Genomic DNA, 23,500 nt, shown 5'->3' on the forward strand with positions numbered 1-23,500 from the left:
GAGGCCCTACTCTCCAGGGAGTAAGAGAAAGAAGCTCACCACAATGTAGAACTATAACCTATAATGGATCAACTTCTTTTTATACCCTACTCTCTTCCCCTACCCAGGCCACAATAGTTCATGGTACTGCCATAAATGAAGGAGCCACTCTTTCCCTGATCTTTTTTTCAAAAAGGATTTCATTTATTTATTTATTTATTTTTAGAGAGAGGGGAAGGGAGGGAGAAAAAAATCAATGTTGCCTTTCACATGCCCCCAACTGGGGACCTGGCCCACAGCCCAGGCATGTGTCTTAACTGGGAATCAAACTGGCAACCATTTCAGTTCACAGGCCAGCAATCCACTGAGCCACACCAGCCAGGGCACTGATCTTTTGCACTGTGCCTCAGTGGTCATACTTGCAAAGAAAAAAGAAAAGAACAAAATTAAGGCTCCTAACCAACCTGTAAGTTTCCTGAGGACCAGTACTAGTCTATGGCTTATTCTTTTATATCCATCTTACTAAATACATACCATACTAGATGGCTAACGAAAATTTGATAAGTTGAGCTGAAGGGAATGCTCGGAAGTGTTCTCTGCTTCCAAACTGGAACCATAATAGAGACCAAGAAATGAATCCTCCCTGAAATGATTAGGAAAGACGCCCCTTCCTGCCATTGTTGAGCCCAGACACTGCCATCTTCATCCATCATTCACTCAACAAGCAGGAACAGCACACCCTCTATATGTGGACCCTAGATGTTATGCACTAGTGGAGAGAAACAGATAGAAAGCAAGTAAACATATAATATATCAGGTGCTGTTCATTGACTTTGGGAAAAAAGCAGGGTAAGAGAACTAGAGATGCTGGGACTAATAGTCAAGAAAAGCTGCTGTGAGGAGGCAGCATTTGAGCAGATAACTGAATGAAGTGAAGGAGCTAGACTTGTAGCTATCAGGGAGAAGAGTGTTCCAGGCAGAGGGAACAGCAACTGCACAAGCCTTAAGGTGGGAGCATTTTGAAAGGAGTCCCTCATGACTGGGGTGGAATGAGCAAGAGGGGTAGAAGTAGAAAATAAGATCAGGGGCCTTGTCGACCACAGTAAGGACTTTAGATTTCATTTTGAGAGAGAGGTCATTAGAAAGTGTGCACAGAGAAATGACATGTTATGATTTTACAGGACTACTCTGGCTGCTGTACTGAGAACATCCTGATGGGGTGTGAGCAGAAGGATATCTGAAAATTTCAGGTCATGTTCTTAAAGGAATGGGCCAGCCTTCTACTTCTTCCTTCTCCCCTTTCCACAGGCTAGAATCTCATGTGTGTAAGAGTGGCAGCTAGAGCAGCTGTCTTAGGCCACAAGATTAAAGTTACATGTTGAAAATGGCAGAGCAGCAAGCCAAGAGAAGTTAAGATCCCTGACATTGTGAAGTGACTATGTTAACCCCAGACTACTATGTACAGGTTCATACTTGAGAAAGTAGTAATCTTCTAGCTTGCATAAAACACTATTTTGGAGACTCTAGTATAGCAGCCTAATCCGAAATGTAACTTATTCAGAGGTGATTGAAATTTTCTAGACAAGTAATGGTCGTGGTTCTAATGAGGGTGGGAGTAGTATTAGTGACCAGATTCTGGAGATAATTCAAAGGGTAAAACTGAAAGCATTTTCTGAAGAATTGGACAAGGGGGCATGAAAGAAAGAGAAGAGCCAGGAATGACTCCAAAGTCTGGAACCTGGTAGAAGAGAGTTGCGTTTATTGCAATGGAGAAGACTGAGGGACCAGTGTGTATGAGTAGACTATGAGTAACATTCACATGGAGATGTCCAGTAGCAGCTGGATAAGATTCTAAAGTTCAGGGGAAGTGTAGGGGCTGAAGATATCTGTTTGGGATTTATCAACACGTCGCTGAATTTAATGTCCTGGGATGGATGGGATTTCTTGGGGAGTGAGAGTAGATAAAGTAGAATAGAGCTGTGCTGGCAGTCCTGGGGCATTCCAGAAATGGGGAAGGTGAGGAGGAGCCAGCACAGGGAAGCATGGAGGCAGGAAAAGAACTGAGGGAGGAGTGACTTGGAAGCCAAATGAAGAGAATGTTTTAAGAAGGAATGAGTGAACATCCATGTCAAATATTGCTGCTAGGATGAGTAAAGTGAGGATAAAGAGATGAACTCTGAAATTGGCAACAGGGAAATCACTGGTGACACTTACACAAGAATTTTCAGTGGAGCATAGAAGACAAGAAAGAATGAGGAAAGGGGAAGTACAGGTAATTCTGAATTCTGGGCAGGTAGAAATCATTGTGGTAATCCCTTCCCATCACAGTTCCAAGCATTCTAAAGGACATGAGGGCACCCAGCTGCTCTTTCCCACATGTCCCCTCTCCTGGATTTCCCAGGCTTTGGAGCCCAGGAACTCCCTGCAGCTCTGCCTCTGTCCTGCTGGCTCCCGAGGCCACTCTCAAGAACCGCCTGCACAGGCTAGGCAGCCAGGCCTGACTCTCCTGGATCATAATTAGTGCTGCTACTAACGATGTTTGGCCCCTGTGGAATAGCAACCTGGGAAATTCTGATACTTCCAATTTTCCCCCTCAGTGCTTTCCCGGATGCAATTTCCCAGACAGTGCCTGTGCTGCCTCCTCACCAGGGAGAATGAAGGCAGTGCCTCAGATGCCATTCCAGAGGGCCTAATCGGTTAGCTGAAGTCATGTCTTGGCCATTATTAGGGCATTATCATATTAACACAGGCAGAGGCTTTGAAGAAGGCAGGGAGGCTGCTGTGGGGAGGAGTGGGGCACCAAGCCAGCTCTATATAGCACACAGTAAGCATTGGTAGTGGCATGATCAGAAAATTGATGGCTAGAGAGAAAGGAGCCCTCCCAGAAGAGCTCTGGAGTTTCCAGCAGAGATGTAGCTCAACCATTCCCTCCTCCCTGATGAGGAGCTTCATTGATACTCCTCTTTCCAGAGAAGAGAGCCTCAGCAGCCAGACTCCTGGACACTGTCCTATGACCTGGCATCCTGAGGTAGGAATAAGGGTCAAGAAAAGCTGCTGTGAGAAGGCAGCATTTGAGCAGATACCTGAAGGAAATGAAGTCAAATCTTAGACCCAGCTCTCTTCTTCCCCAGCAACCTCAAATTCTGGCTTCTTGCCCTGGAAAGTGTTCATCTCATAGCAGTCCTGATTTCCCAGGTCTGGAGACTACTTCATTGCCCCAGTAGGCCTTCAGCTCTCCAGGACAGGGGCCATGGTGGCCCTATGTCTCAGGGTCTTGGAGGACAGGGTTGCTTTGGATTAAAAGCCCTGGGATTAACTGGACCTTGGATTCTGCTAAGGAGGTGAAGACAGAAACCAACATTTATAAGGTACCTGCTACCTGGGAGACCAGTGTAAAGTTGTTGTTTTAGTGTAAGATATACATAACAGCACTGGTCAGTGTGGCTCAGTTAGTTGGAGCATTGTCCCATAGCCCAAAAGGTTGTAGGTTCAATTCCTGGTCAGGGCACATACCCGGGTTATGGGTTTGGTCCCCAGTGGGCCATGTATAAGAAAGCAACCACTCAATGTTTCTCTCTTACATCTGTGTTTCTCTCACTGTCTTTCCCCCTTCCTCTCTCTATAAAAGCAGTGAAAAAATGTCCTTGGGTGAGAATAAAAAAATTAAACATAGGTATAACATAAAATTTACCATTTTAAATGTATGGTTCTGTGGCATTAGGTACATTCACATTGTTGTGCAACAATCACCACCATCTCTCCAGAACTCTTTCACTTTGCACAACTAAAACTCTGTACCCATTAAACACTAACTCCCCTAGTGTAGGGTCTTGCATATTTAACCCTTATAATCTTTATTGTGAGACAGGAATCCCCATTTTACCAATGAGGACACTAAGAAACAGTCCAGGAAAGTAGTGCTGCCTTTTCTGCAGACAGACAGGCAGGAAGAGGGTTTGAATCCCAGTGTGCCCATTCCAAAGCCTGTGCTCTCTGTAATTCCTCAGCCGGAGCTACCCAAGGTCGAGAGCAGGGGTGTCAAACTCATTTTCACTGGGGGCCACATCAGCCCTGTGGTTGCCTTCAAAGGGCTGAGTGTAACTTTAGGACTGTATAAATGTAACTACTCTCAACTTGACAGTTCAGTGAGAGCTCAGCTCTGCCGCCAGGTAGAAACAAGGTGCCGGGCCAGATAAAACAAGGTGAAGGGCTGGATTAGGCCCTCGGGCCTTGTGTTTGCCACCTGTGGTCCAGGGTCATTAAGGAAATGGCACTGCTGAGTGATGTCACTGACAACTAGTGACTTCCCACATGATGTCACACACTGAACTATGGCTGGCAATGGGGAGGCTATTAACCAGCATGGATTTTAGTTCTCAGGAAGGGTTTGCAAAACAACGGCATGATTAATCAGTCTTTTGACCACCTCACATCACATAGCACATCCTTCTTCAAATTGGTACCTCTCTTCAAAGTTGACTGTGTTCATTCCCAGAACCCCAAAGTGGGGTTCTGTCTGCTGCAGCAAATTGAAACCACCCTGAGGACAAACATCGTGACTCATTTTCTTTTTGTCTCTCTCTCAGCACTTTCACTTGATATATTTTATTCTCTCTTGCTGAAATGGGCCTCTGAGCCAAGTACCTAGTAAGAGAGAGATGAGATTTCCTCCTTTACATTCATGAAAGGCCAGGACTGCTAGCTAACCTTCTTCAAAAGCCATTGGCAGCATGAGTGATGGGGAGCACAGAGGGCTCCTATGTCAAAAGGAAGATTAATGTGCCCCAGGTCTTGGGAGGACAATTTGACGGAAAGCCTAGGACAGGGTAGCATTTTTCTTTGAAATGCTTTGAGACAATAGAAATAAAATAGGTCTTCCTTCAACCCAAGGGTCTGGGGAAGAAGACTTATTTTTCAATGGCTAATCTATGCTCAGAGGAGTTAATCTAGGCCTCATTTGATCATTGACTCAGTAAATTAAATATTTATAAAATGTCTTCTGTCGTGGAACTTACAAGCTCATCAGGGAGAGACAATAATTAAACAATCGCACTCATGAATATGTAAGTACAAACCATGATGAGCACGAGGAAAGGAAGAAACATGTTCTATGAGAGCATATACTGAAGAACCTGACCTAGACTGGGGAGTAAGACCATGTTAAAGACTTTAACCTTTATTGTGAGGACAATGAGAAGTCATCGAAAGGTTTAAGCATGGTTTTGTCATGATCATATGTCTGTTTTGAAAAGATCACTCAGCTACAATGAGGAGAATAGAGTGTAGGAGGACTGTTTTGGTAATTCCAGCAAGAGATAATGGTGTCTTTGACTTCGGTAGTGGTAGTGGTGGTGACGACAGAGAGAAGTTATGGACTAAATACATATTTAGGAGATAAAATTAACAGATTGGGTGATTGATTGTATAAGGGGGGGGAGCGCAAATGTGGCAAGGGCAAGGATTTTGGCTTGTATAAATGGGTGGAAGACAACAAGGGAGAAGACCACAAGTGAAGTCTTAGAGGTTACCCTTGAGGAGTCTTTGAGATATCCAAGTGCCACTGTTGAACTGGCAGTTGGATACCTGGTTCTAGAGCTCCAGGGGGAGGTCAGGACTTGAGATATCAAGTGTATGAGTCCTTTGCTCAGAGGTAGTTCGAAGGCAGTAGAAGCATTCACCTAAGGAGAGAGTAGAGAGTGGGAAGAAAAGAGGACCTAGGGTCAAACCCTGAAGAACTCAGACATGCCATTTAGGGCAGTGGCTCTCAAGGTGTGCTCCATGGACCCCTGGGAGGGGTATTTTCATAACACCATTGAGACATAATTTGCCCCTTTTCACTGTGTTCACATTTGCACTAATGGTGAAAAAGCAATGGTGGGTAAAATAGCTTGTACCTTACCACAAATCAAAGCAGTGGCACTAAACTATACTAGCAGTTCTTATACTCCTCGCTGCCACATATACACAGTAAAAATAATTCACTTTCCATTAGAAATATCCTTGATGAAACAGTAAAAATTATTAAATCTCAACACTTGAGTACATCTTTTTAATATTCTGTCTGATGAAAGAGAACATACACACAAAATCCTTCTGCTGTGTTCCAAGTACAATGGTGGTTGTCTCCAGGAAAAGCACTGCTGCAATTGTTTGAATTTCAAGCTGAACTAGCCTCTTCTTTCATGGAACATCATTTTTACTTGAAAGAACAACTGAAAGACAAACTAAGATTATTTAGATTGGAGTATTTGGCAGACAGTTTCCCCAAAATGAACAAAGTGAGCCTGTCACTTCAAGCAAAACAACAGAAAGCATTTGCTGCCAATGACAAAATACAGGCTTTCAAGCAAAAATTAGAATTTGGAACACTTGTATCTGCCACCATGAACTTGACATCTTCCCAATACTTAAAGACTCCTCCAAAGAGATTGATAGTGATATAATGAATGTGATTTTAAAAATATAATGAAATGTATCAACATTTGGAAGATCTGTATAACTTACAGGAATCTATATTTTCCTAGTGACCAATGCATGATGTTACAAAGTCTATTCAATCTATTCAATGTGCAAGATTAACCAATGGATTTTAATGTAACAGAACAGGAATTGACTGATATGGTTTAAGATTCCACATTGCAACTAACCTTTAAGAAATTACCACGTGTCAAGCTCTAGTGTGGTATCAAAGAAAAATATCTACAATGATTTGAAAGCTAAAATACTCCTTCCTCCCTCCCCCAAGTGTTTGGAGGCCAGATTTTCTTCATATACTTCAACCAAAACACATACTGAAACTGATTGATGCATCTGAGAGAACAAGATGAGTCACCAGCAGCTTTACTGGAGTCATCCGAGAAAATTTGTCCCAGGTTCTCATTCTTGCCACATCTACTTCAATTGGCATGGTCAGATTCAAAAGTACAGCTTCAATATGTGCTGCCAGTGTTTCCATCAGTACACGAAGGATATAAACTTCATTAAGTTGGACTAAGTGAATATCCGTGAATGGGTCATTCAAAACATCTATTTTACCTCAGAAACGATGCTAGCTAGCTCTTTGTACATAAAATAAAACTTTTAAAACTTCAATAACAGTCCTGGCTGGTGTGGCTCAGTAGGTTGAGCACAAGCCTGCAAACCAAAGGGTTACCAGTTCTACTCCCAGTCAGGGCACATGCCTGGGTTGTGGGTCAGGTTCCCAGTAAGAGGTGCATGAGAGGCAACCATACATTGATGTTTCTCTCCCTCTCTTTCTCCCTCCCTCCCCCTCTCTCTAAAAATTAATAAAATATTTTTTAAAAAACCTTCAACAACAACAAAACTGATTGAATGCAAAAGTAGAAATGAGAATCCACATGTTTTCTATTAAGCTGGATAGTAAAGAAATTTTCAAAACTGCAAAACATGCCAGTCTTATCATTAATTTTTTATTTTGGAAAATAAAATTTTTCTCACCAAAATGTGTTATTTTAACATATAATGGTTTATGGTCATTTTTAAGTGGATTAATAAATATTCATTTAATTTCTCAGGGCTTTTTTTGTTTTGTTTTGTTTTTTAAAGAGAGACATCAGCCCTGGCTGGCATAGCTCAGTGGATTGAGTGCGGGCTGGGAACCAAAGTGTCCCAGGTTCGATTCCCAGCCAGGGTACATTTCTGGGTTGCAAGCCATAACCCCCAGCAACCGCACATTGATGTTTCTCTCTCTCTCTCTCTCTCTCTCCCCCTCCCTCCCTTCCCTCTCTAAAAATAAATAAATAAAATCTTAAAAAAAAAAAGAGAGAGACATCAATTTGTTATTCCACTTATTCATTCATGCATTCATTGGTTGATTCCTAAGTGTGCCTTGATCCAGGATTGAACCTGTAACCCTGGCATATCAGGACAATGCTGTAACCAATTAAACTACCAGGCCAGGACTAATTTCTCAGTTTAAAATTTTAATACAGCAATTATCAATAGGTATAACCCATATAAACAAAAGCTCTGTGAGGCCCTCAGTAATTTTTAAGAGTGTAAAGGAATCCTGAGATCAGAAAATTTGAGAAGTCCTGATTTTTAAACTCCAATCCCCTCATTTTGGGGTCATGCTAACCATCTTCATGAACAAACAACTTGGAATAAAGTGTCTCTCCTAATTTGTAATATCTCTAGAGAAGAGGAAACATTATGACTCATATATACTCACCATGTTTTGGAGCTGCAGAGATGGAACCCCATCAGTTCCCAAAAGGTACTAGGAAAAGTTCCCTAGCAGAAAATGCCCCCTACCCTTTCTTTCTCTCTTCCCCCCAAAAGTAATGGTTCAAATGAGTCAGTAAAACCCAACATCTTACTCCATTGGTGCCACTGCCTCTTCCCATCAGCACATCCTACCCTTGATTTTTCATTCTGAGGCTGGTTGAGGCAGTGCTACAGGAAGGGAACAGGAAGGGGCAGATAGGGTCAGATGTGTTTCTGAAATGCCAGCACATTCAATTTGTCGGGTATTTTGCGCGCATTTCCTCTTGAGTTCACAGGCTCCTAACTCAGCAGAATTAAAATGGAATGAAGTAATTAGAGCAGCAGGCTGTGAGGATGTTCTGGGTCTGGCATACACAGAAAATGTGGAGCAGGAAGAAAAGGAGAGAAGAGAGCCTTAAAGCAAAGGGCTAGGCAAGAGACCCCATCCCAAGGACCAGCTCCTTGGGAAAGCCCCCTAATCTCCCTAATCCCTGGGTCAGGAGCTCTCTCCTCAATTTTGTTTTCTAAGAATCTCTTCCTGGCTTGGCCCCTCATAATCAACCCTCTTTTCAGACACTCCTACCAGGTGTACCTTACCTCTACTCATACTAAGCCCATCATTGTCCCTTTATAACAATATTCTTGTGGCTTTGTACCTGCATTTATTACACTGTACTGAAATCATTGCTTATAGGTCTGACTTTCCCATGAGACCAGTGGCTCCCTAACTTCTGGATTTCAAGCATACGTTGCATCCTACTCACTAAGCAATCACCACCTCATAAGACTTTCTCCATTTGGTGTCCAGACTGTTTCCTAAATTAGTTTAAACCTGCAAACCCTAAGTTAAAATGAAGCATCCTTGTTACAGTGCTATAGTCTGAGTTTAGGTGCTGACTAAGCAGTATGATTGCAGGGATTGCTATTGGTGGGTGGGTTATTTGTTGGGGGGGGGGCATGGAACCCCTGAATGCCTGGCTAATTTTGATAAAAGCTGGTGACCATGTTCCATTACCCTGATAAATGTCAAGGCCAGAGGCATCCTGTTCCTATTTCACCAGCTTTTCCCATTACACTTGCTGGGTCTCTCTGTAGAATTGCTTACCTTCCCCTAACCAAATGAGTTAAACTCAGACCTCCTGGGCCTATGAGCTCCCAAAACATCAGCCATCCCTTCTATGTTATCAGGAAGAGGAGCCACTCCCCAGAGAGGAAATTTCTCCCATATCTGAGTCTAGGGACAGGGGATGGGAAGTGGCATAAGAGCCTGTTTTTGTCTCAGCTGTCTCTGGTAAATCCATGTTTCTTGCATAGGTTGACTCCTTTGGGTGAAAAGGCCTTTACTTAGTCCCACATTGAAATGAGATAATTAACCTTCCAGTAAATTTTCCTCACACACATAATTTTTGACATATGACAAAAGATTGCTGATTTTTTTTTTCATTTTGCCAAGTAAACTGAAAAGAAAACAGAACAAAAAAAAATTCATCTACTATCATCTTTTCCAAGTATGGACATATGAATATAACCTCACATTAAAGAAGAGAGGTTTTAATATTAACTATATTTAGCTTTATTTAAAGACTCACTACATTGTCCTTGTTTTTTCATCATGGCAGCAAAATGGACCAGTGAATATTCTAGTATAGAGTTTGGGAAAAACTAAACCAGACTGTGAGCTCCTCTGAGTAAGGAATGGTTTTTATTCATTTGTGTTTTCCCAGGGCCTCGGAACCTGGTTTATGATCACATATTTGTGGAAGAAAAGAGGAGAAGAGAAGAGTGGAGGAAGGAAAGAATTCCCCAGTTGAGGACCATGGTAGGGTATAGATGTGAAGCCCTATTGTAAATGGGACTCTGGAACAAATAAATATTCTTTGTCTCCACGCCACTCTATTCTGTGACCTTATAAAGCAAAGAGCTGATTATCCTACTCCCTTGTTTCACAGCTTTCAGTAGTTCCCCACAGCCTGTGTAATAAAGTCCAACCTCCTTAGCAGAGTATACTAGTTCATCCACAATTGGTCTCTAATTACCCTCTCTAGTCCTCTTTTCAGACACTCTCACAGAATGTCCCTAACCTCACTCATATTAAACTCATCATCCTTCCTGCTCATCATGCTTATTTGTGCTTTTGTAATTCCTGTTCCCTCTGCCTGGCATCTGCCTTTGCCCTCCTTCCAGATTGACCAACTCCCAACTATCCTTTAAGCAGATCCAGCTTGTGTGTCTCTTTCCCTCCCTCTTTCATGTTAGCTGTTTGCTCCTCTGGGATCACATTACCTACGTAGTAACAATCACCAACCTGGATTGTAATTATTTCTACACCAACCATTGTGCCTCTTGTGGGGCAAGGACCATGACTTTTTCCATTCTCACATCTCCAGTGTTTGACACTGTTTGTGAACAAATGAATGAATGTAAAAAAAAAAAAAAAAGCTAAAAAAACAGCTAAAAAACAGCTAACCCTTCCTTTCATGCTGGGCAGTCCAGAGTTAGAGGCAACTGTGAATAAAAGTAGTAGTCAGGTTTCTCTTCCCATAGGGTATGAAAAACCATCAGAGACAATACCAATTCTTGAAATCCTTGACCAAAGCCTTAATGCATTCTTAATTACCTTTAGTACCTGAGGCATTGCTGAAGCTGAGCAAGAAAAATTCAGGTATCATTTCCTCCACAAACTCACTTACACAAGCCCACTGAAGTTACCACTGCCAACCATACCAAAAAGGGCCTTGGTCCTCAGTAAAGGAAAAGAGAGTTTGGGCTGAGGGCTTCAAATTTATATTTTGGTTGACACTGAAATTGTAGCTGAAGAGAGAGTAGAGTCTGGGTGTGTTGATCACTCCCACATACTCGCCAAATTCAAAATGTGGGAAAACATATTTCATCCATGAAACTATCCTTTCCTGTAGTCTTTCTCTGCTTGTTCCTACTTATTATTATAATTTTCATGAGTCACCACTCCCCATCAATTCCACATTAACTTGTACTATGTCTTTTAGCCATGACACTTAAAAAGCGGGGACAGGATGTACCTCTTGACTCGTAGCTTTAATAGAGTTAGGACAGAGCTAATATAGTTAGGAAGACCTAAGACTCCTCTGACCAAGCTTCTACTGTCTCTGACAGATTAGGTGATTTGAGCAGTCTCTAGATTCTGGGGAACCATGAGTACCTACGCCTGTCTACTGCCAGGCACACTTTCAGGAGCACAGAATTTTAACCTCCCCTGGAATCCTACAGCAATCTGGAGACAACAGGGTAGCCAGCTTACCATCACCTTAGGGCAGAGGGGAGTTGGAAAGACCAAATAGGAGAGGGAGAACAAAGACATTCAGAGAGAAAAATAATCAAAGGGAGTGGGAAAGGGCCAGAAACAAATATTACAAGAAAAGAGGAAGAGTGTAGAGTTAAATGATCACATAGGTGAAAACATTGAAGAGGGAACCGACTGCAGGAGAAGGAGCCAATCCCATCAAAAGGTACATTAATTTCCTCATGAGTAGGTGTTACAGGGTGCAGCCAAGAGGGGGGACCCCAAATAGGCATTTGAAATGGAGTCCAGAACTTAAGGTGTCCAGGAGATTTTAAGATGTCTTCACCCCCACCCCCCAGGTGTGGGCTGGGGGAAGGGACACATGGAGCAGGGCCTTTGAGAGCTGTTTCACATAGCAACAGCCTTGTAGCTAACCTCTGGTGTGGTCATTTAACATATCTATAGCCTTTGGCTGGTCGCTTAGATATGTTAAATAGCTGTGGCCATGCTCTGAGCCAGAGGAATGGAAGTAACTTCCCCACCAAGATGTGACTGGGGGCAGGTCCCCCGAGCTACAGCACCTGCATGGGAGCTTGGAGAAGACTGGCTCCAGGACTTGGGGCCACACCTGCCCAGACTCATGATGGCAGTCCAGTAAAGCTGGAAGGGTGTGAGTTCTGGCATGTGAGGCCAAGTGTAGGAGGAGTTGGAAATGGGGCTGTAGAGGAAGATTGGCGCGGGGATTTAAACCCAGATGCAGCAGCCATTGAGGGAGAGAGAACCACGCAACTTTAGCAGAGTGACTCCTGCAGCCCTGCAAGAGAGAATCACCATGTGGCTTTAACAGAGAACCGCCACTCGGCTTTGGCAGAGTGGCGACCCCCTCCCCTCTTGCAGCCATTGTGCAGGGGGAGAAGCATGCGGTTTTGGCTGAGTGGAGACTCCCGTGGCGCTGGGAGAGAGGACCACGTGCCTTTGCCAGAGCGGGGACCCCCACAGCTTTAGAAGGGGGAACCACCACCTGGTTTTAGCAGAGATCCCGGCGACTCAGCTGAAGGTGCCGGGAACCCAGGGAGGTCTCCCAGTCGAGATGGAGTACTAACTGGGAACAACCAGAGGACTGCCTGAGCCATGGACTTCTATTTCCTTTCCTGAGGTACAGTATTCTGGACTGGGCAAAGGGGGAAGGAAGGAAGGACTGTGTCTGTTTGTGGGTGTTTTAAGAGACTTTGGGATTTTTGATAAAGACATTAGGTCACTACTTTAAGTTTGTATAGCATTAAATAAATGTTTCCTTTCCTTTTCATGAATCTCTGGCATTGAGAGACGTCTTTCCTCTGGGGGGGCGGACATAACGGACCTGGCGGCTTCTTTCAGTAATAGTATATCATCCTAGGCCCCCCTTGTTTGTTCTGTAACATAGGGGCAGCCTCATATTTATTTTATGTATTTCCCATATAAGACACCAAAGTGTTTAATAACTACTTATTGATTCCAGCACTGATGATGGACTGACATGGATCCTGGCTCCTGGGATCCACAGCATTATGGATGAGACGAGACAAATTTACACGGACTACTGAGTCATGTGGAGGAAAAGGGACGGTGTGGCTTCTTTCTCAAGAAGATAAAAAGCCTCGGAGCACCTCGGCCACTCTCTCAAGAGGAGAGCACCTCGACCCTTGCCTTGGCAAGCTTTTATTGGGTTCAATTTGCACAGGAATACAGGACGTATATGTATGTATATGTGTGTATATATATATATATGTAAAGCTCATCAATCATTGTCAGGCAGAAATGATTAAACAATAGATAACATTCAAAGAACTTCTGAGAGCTTATTTTGAGTCAGGGTCAGATAGTTAAAGGGCCACAAAACTTTGGGGAACAAACTCACTTCCTGCTTGGAACCTTGTCATTTAAATTGAGAATGTTAGCAAAGTAGGTTTCAAAGGATTTTATGCATTCTTTCTTAGGCTTGATAGCCCTAGGGAAACCGCCCTTTCCAGTACAGGGCCACACCTACCTCCAGCATTGTTTCAGGCTTAAAGCATTGTTTCAGGCTTAAGTCAGACAGGAGAAGTAAGGCAGCCAAGGAGACTTCTTGCAGACAGAATGAGAACCCAGGCTATGTCAAAGCCAAGGAGTGAGGGTCCATCACCCCTTTTCTCTATAGCCCCCCCAAGTCCTTCCCTGAGGGCCCCTTCATGACCATGCCTGACTTAGGTCATCCCTCTTTTGAGGAATCTTACCCGTCATTGGCTAACCAGTCATCCACCCAGGGCCAAGCAGGGTGAAGAGACAGGGGGAAGAGGTGGTATGCCTACAAGGAAGATAACCTTTGTCTCCTAAGTGTCTTATGGTCCCAAGATCCTTTACTCAGCCTTAGCCACGGGGGATTACAGCTTCTGAAACCAGGCAGGGTGGTTCCCAACAATGGACAAAGCTTCCAATAAAATTTCTCTTTCCATCCCAGGCTCTCAATCTTGTCTATTAGAGGCAGGATTTCAGGCTCTGAAGACCTTTCATCAACAGGGTTTTCCACAGGGGCAAAACCACTGCACCAGTACTCTCCAAAGGGGGCTGCAGACCTTGGTTAACCTATCAAGCTGTGATATTTGCCCACTTCTCCCAGCTGTTACTGAATAGTTCCCTTTGGCTGGATGCAGAAGAGATTTAAGCAAAGAATCTGGATAAGGATGCCTAGTCTCTGGCGCACTCTGCCTGTATCCCCTTGCAGGGAATAAGTCTTCGCAGAGAACTTCTCATTAATTTCAGCATAGGGGTTGTTTTCCTATGCTAGGTCCCTGAGCCAGCCTCTCTCTCTCCCCTTCAGGTAGCCATTCACTGAACTGCCTGTCTCCCCTGCACTCTGGGCTGGCTTCTTCTAAGGGAAGGTGTGAAGGCAAGATTGCTCTAAATATTCTCTACTCTGCTAGGCTTCTCAATGGCTTGGTGAAGGTGTTGCCAGCTCCTCCCCATCTAGATCTCCCAACCAATTTATCCCTAGAGTCATCTTGGTAGAAATCCCAGCATTTCATAATCTTCCCTTTTTACAAATTCTTACTTGATATCCCTTCAATTTTATAGTTAAACCCAGTGGCTATAGTGAAATAGCTCATAAAAAAAATCCTCCAGTGACTAGATGACTAGTCCCCAACTTACGGCCATCTTTTCTCATAACCAAAATATCCTAGAGCCTTTGAATTTCCAGTACAGGCCCCACTGGAACCTCTATGATCTCCACCATTTATCTCTAGAAAAGCACTGAATACAGCAAGAGGCTAAGGGCACGCTGACATCTGCTTGTCAGCAGGCCAGAAATGATGACTTCAATTTCCTTTGTTTCATTTATTCCCAGGCTGCTCCCTCCCCACCTTCATAAGGCAGTGCTTATTTCAAAAAGTCAAAGTAAAAATGCTGTTCTCCAGTATTCATTGAGTGTGTGCTTCCTCCTTGTCACAGATACTCATGCCCTCTCCTCCACCTCTTCTCCCTCAACCCTTCTAGAGGGAATTCAGGGTCATTAACTTTCCTCAAAGTCTTACACTATTCCTAGAACCTTCTGAAATTGTTATTAGCTCATTTGGTGATCACAGTGCTAAATACATAATTTATGATACGCTTTGTATTTGTTGATTTCCTCATGTCAATGTCCCAGGCTATATATCTATCAGAGATAACCCTACAAAACCCTGCTGTTTTAGAGAGAACTGAAAAATTTCAAGGGAAGTCCCTGGCCAGTGTGGCTCAATTGGTTGGAGCATTGTCCTGTAACCAAAAGGTTGTATATTCAATAGCCAATCCAGGTATGTATGATCCTGGTCAGGGCACATACTGGAGGCAACCAATTGATGTGTCTCTCCCTTCTTCTCTCTCTAAAAGTAATGAAATAATGTCAGATTTTTAAAAAAAATAACCCAAGGAGATTCATGGGCCATAATCTCCTTGGGTTTAATTTCCTCATAGGCAAGATGGGCTGACCCCAAATACCAAGGCACTGGTCCTGCAGACTAGGTCTAGATTAGGAGCCAAGAATTCTTTAGGGACAGCCCTTCTGTAGGCGCCTACGTGGTTATTCCTCTTGCCCACATGCTTTGAAATCATTAGGAAGTAAATATATAGGTACAAAATAGAGATGTAGGGTAAAGCATGGGCTCTGGAGTAGAAACTTGAATTTAAATTCTGCCCTGACAGTTACTATGTACATGAACTTGGTTAAGTTACTTAACTTCTCTATGCCTTAGTTGTAAAGTAATAGTACCTCCCTGGTTGGAAGGAACAAAAGAGAGCACATATGTAAGGCATTTACATAATGCAGTGCCTGGTACATGAGAGTACTCAGTAAAGGTTAGAAATTAATATGATCATATATGAATAAACATCAATAAGTCAGATAAACTGTTCAAACCCATTATAAGCTCTTACATAAAGAAATATAGCCTTACTATTTTTTAAAGTATCACTTGTAGGAGTTGTTTTCATGACTTGCTAGAAAGGAGTGATTTATAAGTACCATATTGTTGGAATGCAAATAGATACTTCAAAGGGGTGAAAAGTGACTTGTTTTCTTTTTTTTCTTAAACATTTATAAAAATTTTTTTATTGATTTGAGAGAGAGAGAGAGACAAAGGGGGGTGGAGAGAAAGAGAGAAATATCCATTTGTTGTTCCACCCATGGTGCTGTGACCATGGATCAAACCCACAATCTTGGCATGTTCGGACAATACTCCAACCTAGTGAGCTAACTAGCCAGGACTAACTTATTTTCTTGAGTGGAATAAACATTTCTTGTGGGTTCTTGTTTATTTACAAACTCAGCTATTTTGTAAGCAAATAGTACTAAGATGAACTCCAACCCTTATTTAGATGAACTAATCACAAAACTGTATTCCTGAGCCTTGAACAAATGAGGTTTTACTCTATCAAAAAGGAGCCACTGCTCAAATGAAATGCCCTAATTTCAAAAGCACAAAGAAAAATGTCTATCTTGAGGTTTTCCTTTTAAACATCTTTTTTAATAAGATTTTATTTATATACTTTTAGAATGAGGAGAAGGGAGAGAGAGAGAGAGAGAGAGAAACATCAATGTGTGAGAGATACACCAACTAGTCGTCTCTCACATGCCCCCAGTTGGGGACCCGGCCTGCAACCCCAGCATGTGCCCTGACTGGGAATCAAACCAGACACCCTTTGGTTTGAAGGCTGGCACTAAATCCACTGAGCCACACCAGCCAGGGCCCTTTTAAACATCTTTATTCTAATTTTGTAAAATATTGGATAAAGGCCAACCTACTGTACAAATACAGTTGATTTTCAATTATTCATGGGTGTACTATCAAAGCCAGATCTCTAGCCAACCTTGTGCTTGCTTCTTTCTGTTCTATCTGCTCTTTATCTTTAAAGCCCCCTGAACACACACACACACTCATATACATATAACATACCCTGACAGATATACACATTCATATACATTAACTCTATTTCACACATATACAGAGAGACACTCTCACACCTCACTTTGCCCAAAGCAAGCAGAGCCCAGAGCTGTCTATTCTGGTGGTTACAGAAAATGTTGGTCCCAACAGGAAAAGCTTCTTAGTTTCTTTTCTGCCCTCATTGCAGGTCTCCCATTCCTGAATATCATGAGGGGCAGGGAGGGAAGGGGAAAAAGGAGGAAGGAAGGGAAGGAAATCGTGGTATGTGTCCCCCAGCCCTGCAGTGCAGGCTGTGAGAAACAGAAGGCTCCTGTTCCCTGTGTGCTGGCATCTCTCTTGCCATTTTACTGAAACTTTGGGGTGTTTTTCTCTCTGCAGCACCCACGCTCCCTCCCTTTCTGCCAAAGCTCCTTGTGACAGAATGAGAGGCTGGTGGGTTGGAGGGAGTGGAATGTAGCTAGGTAGCTTGAGGGTGGCGTTACAGCTCCCTCTCCAGGAGCAGGGAGGGTGGGGGGAGATATAGCTACACACAAATTCTAGAAGCCCCCCCTAGTGTTGAACCTCATACATGCCCAGAGTATCTGTATACACACAGAGCTGTGCACTACCCCCACCCCTACAGGCACACACACACCACGACTGGAACTCAGCAGGCACTGCCATCCATTCAGTAACACTTGGACAGGAAATCTCATGTCACACTGGCATAGATCTGTTCAAACCAACACATGGCCCAGGTCCCTCTCCTTTGATCCTTCTCCTTTCTGATGGGCTAGAGAATGCTGCTGGGTGGTTGGTATACTTGTGGTATAAGAGAATGGCAAGTCTTAAGTGAATGACCTAGTCTGTTATCACCTGATACTTCAAACAGAGGGACCACCAGTGGCAGGGCCAGCAGACTACTCAACCCTCTCCTCAGTAGTCTCTACTCAGAGCACCCATGGGCTCTCTCCCAGGACTCCAGAAGCACACCCTGCAAAACACAGACCCAAGTTCTGGTTAAAGGGCAGAGAAAGTCTGGGCTACAGCCCAGGCTTAGCTGATATCCTAGGCTTCTCTGAGGGAGAGACTCTCTACATTAAGGATGGAAAAAGGATCCAATGATCTCTCAAAACTTCAGAAGAAACAGCCAATGAAAGTCAATTTATCCATCTGAATACCAGGCTAAAATATAGAGGACCAAACATTGCCAGGCTAGATCCTGATTAGGAAAGTCAAAAGAGGTTCTTGATTACATGAGATGAGGCTCTATGAGCTCAGTTGCAGGTAGCCAGTCTAAGACGGATTCAATCCTTCTCCTTCCTAGACACTACTGGGCAAATACACTGCCTTCCCACCTCCCTAATTCCTTCTCTTTTTTAGGCACCTACACTATTCCTTGAACTTTATGCACATTATTTTAACTTAAGTAACTCCACATGTGTTACTATAGAGAAAGTTGAGAAAACTTGAGGTTCAGGGATTTTACATGAGTTGATCAAAATAACATGGCTACCTGCCCTGGCTGGTGTGGCTCAGTGGATTGAGTGCTGGCCTGTGAACCAAATGGTCACTGGTCTGTTTCCCAGTCAGGGCACATGCCTGGCTTGTGGGCCAGGTCTCCAGTGGACCACACATGAGAGCAACTGCACATTGATGTTTCTCTCCCTCTCTTTCTCCCCCTCTTCTTCTCTCTACAAATAAGTAAATATTTAAAGGGGAAAAAAAAGAACATGGTTACCAAGTGAATAACCTAGTATTCACACCCTTGCCTAGGTGAGTCCAAAACCCTTGCCCTTTCCACTGTTTCTCAAGAGTACTCCACTGGGAACCCTCCCATTTACTCTGCTTCAGAGTAAATGTGAGACTGTGTCTGGTGGTGAAGGAGTTAGAAAAGGAGGAACCTTCCTGTTGATGTTCTCCCAGGGGATAAAAAAGTGGTGCAGCCTGAGTCTCCTAACATTCTGTTCAACCTCCAACCATTGCAGGTTGAGTGTGGCACCTTGGAGCAGAGCCCTGCCCTGAGCAGACAGTGCCCAGTGGCATGGGGGATTCGTGCACAGCTGTTTTGCCTTTAGTACCCGACACTTTCTTGGCCAGTGTGCTGCACGGCTGCAAAAAGCCAAGCCCTGCACATGCAGAGAATGTGTTGATTCAGAAACTGTTCAAAAATCAATCAACACATGGTAATGCAGGCTGTTTGTTCAGAGTATATACTGCCTAAGTTGTAATGTGCCAAACTCCCTCCTTCCCCTTCTCCTAACCCTTCCCCCTCCCAGGTCCAGGCTGTTACCCATGTCATTCTGGCACCGAGCTTTGCTCCCTTATTCCCTCAAGGGTGACTGTTTGCAAAGCTCAACTTGCTAACTGAGTAGCTTCCTCAGGTGTGTGTATGTTTTGCTCCTCCTAAATTCAAAAGTGGTGAATCCATTGGTTTCTCTACTTTCTGGAACTCATCCTAGCAGGACAGGTTTTGGTTTCAGTTTCAAATCTGCTTTCAGGAAGCAGATATCAGCAGCTACTCCCTGAGGCTAGAACTATGGGTAGGACTTTCTGGAGAATGACACAATTAAAGATTACAGTAGTCCCCTCTTATCCATGGGGGATATGTTCCAAGACCCCCAGTGGGTCCCTGAAACCCCAATAGCACTAAATATATAAAAAGCATATATGTTTTCTCCTATACATATATACCTATAATGAAGTTTAACTTATAAATTGGGCACAGTAAAAGATTAACAACAACAATAATAACATCATACTGTGATGAAAGTCACGCGAATATGGTCTCCCTGATAACTGATCTGATAACCAAGATGGTACTAAGTGGCTAAGGGGTTGGGTGGGGAGCCAATGAATATAGAACATGGATGTGCTAGACAAAGGGATAATTCATGTCCTGGGTGGGATGCAGCTGGACAGCGTGAGATTTCCTCAACCCCCTCAGAATGACACACAATTTAAAACTTATGAATTATTTATCTCTGGAACCACAGTTGACTGTGGGTAACTGAAACCATGGAAAGCAAAACCATGGAAAGGTAGGACTACTGTATTCCTCCTGGAGGGACTCCCATCAAAAGTTTGTTTTATCTTATCTCCTTCCAAATAGGGTTGCTCTTTCCTTCCATCCATACAGGGATAATTCATTCAAACACTCAGTTATTTAACAAGTATTTATTGGGCACATATAAGTCAGAAACTGTTCCAGGTACACATACATGGTGGTAACAAGACAGAAAAGCACCCTACTTTCATGAAGCTTGCATTCTAGTGGGGGAAGGCAGATAAGAAACGAGTAAGCAAACAATTAGTGCCAGAATGAATATCAAATAAGATGATATGATAGAGCAGCGATCAGCAAACTATGGCCCATGGGGCAAATTTGCCTACTGCCAGTTATATAAATAAAATTTATAAAGTAAATAAAGAATGTTCAGCAGGGGGCTACTTTCTTTTTTCTCTTTTTACTTGCATTTTTAAATTAACTTTTTTAATAGGCAACATATTTGATGAGTCTAAATTAAAACAAAAAATAGAAAAGGACATGCAGAGAAGTCCCTTTCCCAGCTCTATTTCCCAGCTATCCAGATTCCCTCCCTATAAGCAATACATGTTAATTTCTTATACAACCACCCAGAGAAATTCACTCACATAAAAAGCAGATACATGTGTAGAGTCTATATTCCCCCCTCCCAGGAAGCCACTTTAAATTGGGAGATTCAGACTAAGATTCAAATGATATGAAAATGCCAGCCAGGCAAACACTCTAAGCAGCAGCTTCCAGACTGTGAGAACGAAGGCACTATAGCAAGATATGGCAGGTCCCAAGAAAGGAGGCTCATTTGCTTGGGGAACAAGGAGTCAGAGGACAGTGATTTGAGATAAATTGGAGAGAAATTAGGAAGCAGGAAGTCTCCTCTTAAAGGTTCTATAGTGCCCATATATCCCTGCTCCTGAGTCTCCACGCCGGAGAGAAGAAAGTCATTCCTGATATCTAATTCCACTCTTCTTTACTATCCTCTTAAATCTTAAAGAGGGGCCACTCTGTCTTTTAATAATAGACTTCATCTATATATGCTGTATGTATTTCTATGAACATGGAGAAAGGTATGGAACAGGACAAGAGGATGGAAGGGGAAGTGTGTGTGTGGTAGCAGGGAGGATAACATGATTAGCATTTCTAGAGGCAGGTCCTGCAATAAGAATTTTCAGTCTATGCCCTGGCTGGAGTGGCTCAGTGGATTGAATGCTGGCCTGCGAACCAAAGGGTCACCAGTTCAATTTCCAGTCAAAGCACATACCTAGGTTGCAGGTCAGGTCCCCAGTGAGGGGTGCAAAAGAAGCAACCACATACCGATGTTTCTCCCTCCCCTCCCCTCTGTCTAAAATAAATAAATAAAATCTTAAAAAAAAAAAAGAATTCTCAGTCTACAAGCTTGGTAAAGGCTTTGTGAAGATAATAACTATCAACCTGAATGGATTAGATAGGTTCTTTCCTGGTAGCCAAGGCAGAGAGCAATAAGTAACTCTCCTTTTTTTTTAAGTTTATTTATTTATTTATAGAGAGGGGGAGGGAGAGAGCGAAACATTGATGTTAGAGAGAAACATCGATTGGTTGTCTTCCATGCATTCCCCAATTGGGGACCTAACCTGCAACCCAGACATGTGCTTTGAGGAAACAGCAACCTTTTTCTTTGCGAGATAATGCCCAACCAAGCCACGCCAGCCAGGGTGCAATAACAAACTCTTCACCCAGGGCTTTGCTTAGTAAAATGTGAGGAAATCTCAATTTATACAATAGCTTTGTAGCCAGAAAATTTCAGTCTCAAGATATCCAGATCACCTACTATGTGTTCAGTATCTTGGGGAAGGCAAGTGTGAAGTAGACCACCCCAAAGGAGTTTTACTTCAGCTGGGGAGAGAGAAGTTGAGCTTGCAAAATAATGGTGGATTTAGCTAGAGGATGAAAAGTAGTTTAGAGAGGTTAGGAACCAACCTGAGCAAGAGTGGTCAAAGGAGTTCCCATGGGAAGGTAAATTGTGAGCCGAGTCTTATTGGACAGGGAGGAATCTCAATAAAAGCAATATTTTGATTAAAAGGAGACAATGTGAATAAAGTGACAGCAATTGACATAGTAACCAATAATAGGCAGCAGCTGCTTCTTATTCTTTTTCTTCTTATTATTGCTACTTAACAGTTTACAAAACACTTTCTCCTAAATTACTCCATTTGGTATTTATAATAATAATTCTGTGATTGGGCAGGGAGGGTGTTACTGTTTCCATTTTACAGGTGAAGAAAAGGAAGCTCAGGATAATTAAATACATTGCTCTAGTCACAGAGCAGAAACTGAAACCCAGTTGCTTTGAATCCACACAGTGCAGGCTTCCCTCTCTGCGGGGAAAGCAGCAGGCAATTCAAGCAGGCAGAACAGCAGGAACCAGAGAAAGAAGCAGGGAGCCTTGGTAAACCCAATTACATGTCAGTTGCACCAGGAGTTCTCTCTCTCTCTCAACCTACACGCTCTGCTTTCTCCCCTAGAAAGGGCCCATATTCCCAGATCACAAGTCTTAAATCAGAAAAAGGAAAAACTTATTGGTGGACAACCTCAGCAGAGTAGGAAAACTGTGACTAAGAAAAACTCACCATTTCTACAATCTCATTAGCACTACAGACCTACACACACACACACACACACAGAGCATCGGACCTACAGGCTGTCAGTGGTGAGTTACTGAGCCTGAGGCCTGAAGTAAATTAGGCTGTGTCTCAGAAAAACAAGGTTATGTTACTCATATTAAGTATTTGGGTGGATTAAAATGCCATCTGTTTTTTCAAGTCCTTTCTTTTCTCCAGATCTTGCTGAGTGGCTGGCAGGGCTATCTTCCACACCCTCCCCTTAGATCCACCTGAGCACATTGACTCTGTCCTGTCACTTCCCAGAGGGGGCTAACTGTCTATCAGAGCCCTGGGACAAGGGGCTTCAGTGATTGCCTTTAGAATGAGTCTGCCTTCTGGGGTTGCCCCTGGCAACCAAGCTGCTCCAGTGGTTGCATCTCTTAGATGAGACTTGGGAGCTGGAGGAAGTACAGGATGCAGTGAGCATGTCAGTCATTGTTCCTCTTTCTTCCAGCCCCAGACTCTACTCTCCTGATGGGTACCCATGCTTTCCCCTCACCAGTCTTCCCTAAGTCAACAGGATCAGCCTGAGATTCCCTGTGATAATTCTTCCTGACACAGGGAGAACCCTTCCGGTTTTCCCTGCACTAATGATCTGGGCACCAACACATCCTCAGCCAGTCCCCAGCACACCGTATGCCTTTTCACCCATTAAGTGTCAACATTCCTTTCTCCAGGAAGTCTACCCTGAATTGCCTCTGCTGTGCCCTAGGCAGGTATAGGTGTCCATGCCCATGAAGCCCTGAGCATCACTATATTATAGTGCATGGCACCCTGCATGTATTCACCTGTTTTTATGAGCTCCTTGAGGTTGACTGTGCCTTACTCTAGCGCAGGATCTAGCACACAGGGGGCACAAAATAAATGCTTGTTGAATGGGATAAGTGAATAAATGAAAACACAAGATGATGACAGGAGGAAATGAGGACTGGGGGTG

At 43.4% G+C, this 23,500-nt stretch overlaps 2 protein-coding genes across 2 annotated transcripts in view; one reads left to right on the forward strand and one right to left on the reverse strand.

The window, feature by feature from the left end:
* Positions 1 to 23,500, reverse strand: part of CTNNA1 (catenin alpha 1) — a 294,712-nt gene that overhangs the window by 253,188 nt on the left and 18,024 nt on the right. The gene's annotated exons all lie outside the window — the stretch shown is intronic.
* On the forward strand, positions 6,803 to 6,973 carry LOC123806651 (40S ribosomal protein S29-like). The gene has a single exon (XM_045819913.1). It carries the CDS (start codon positions 6,803 to 6,805, stop codon positions 6,971 to 6,973), a length of 171 nt encoding a protein of 56 aa, XP_045675869.1.

This window comes from Phyllostomus hastatus, unplaced genomic scaffold (genome assembly GCF_019186645.2).
Source record: "Phyllostomus hastatus isolate PE091 unplaced genomic scaffold, TTU_PhHast_1.1 phas_contig_150, whole genome shotgun sequence".
Classification (NCBI taxonomy): domain Eukaryota; kingdom Metazoa; phylum Chordata; class Mammalia; order Chiroptera; family Phyllostomidae; genus Phyllostomus; species Phyllostomus hastatus.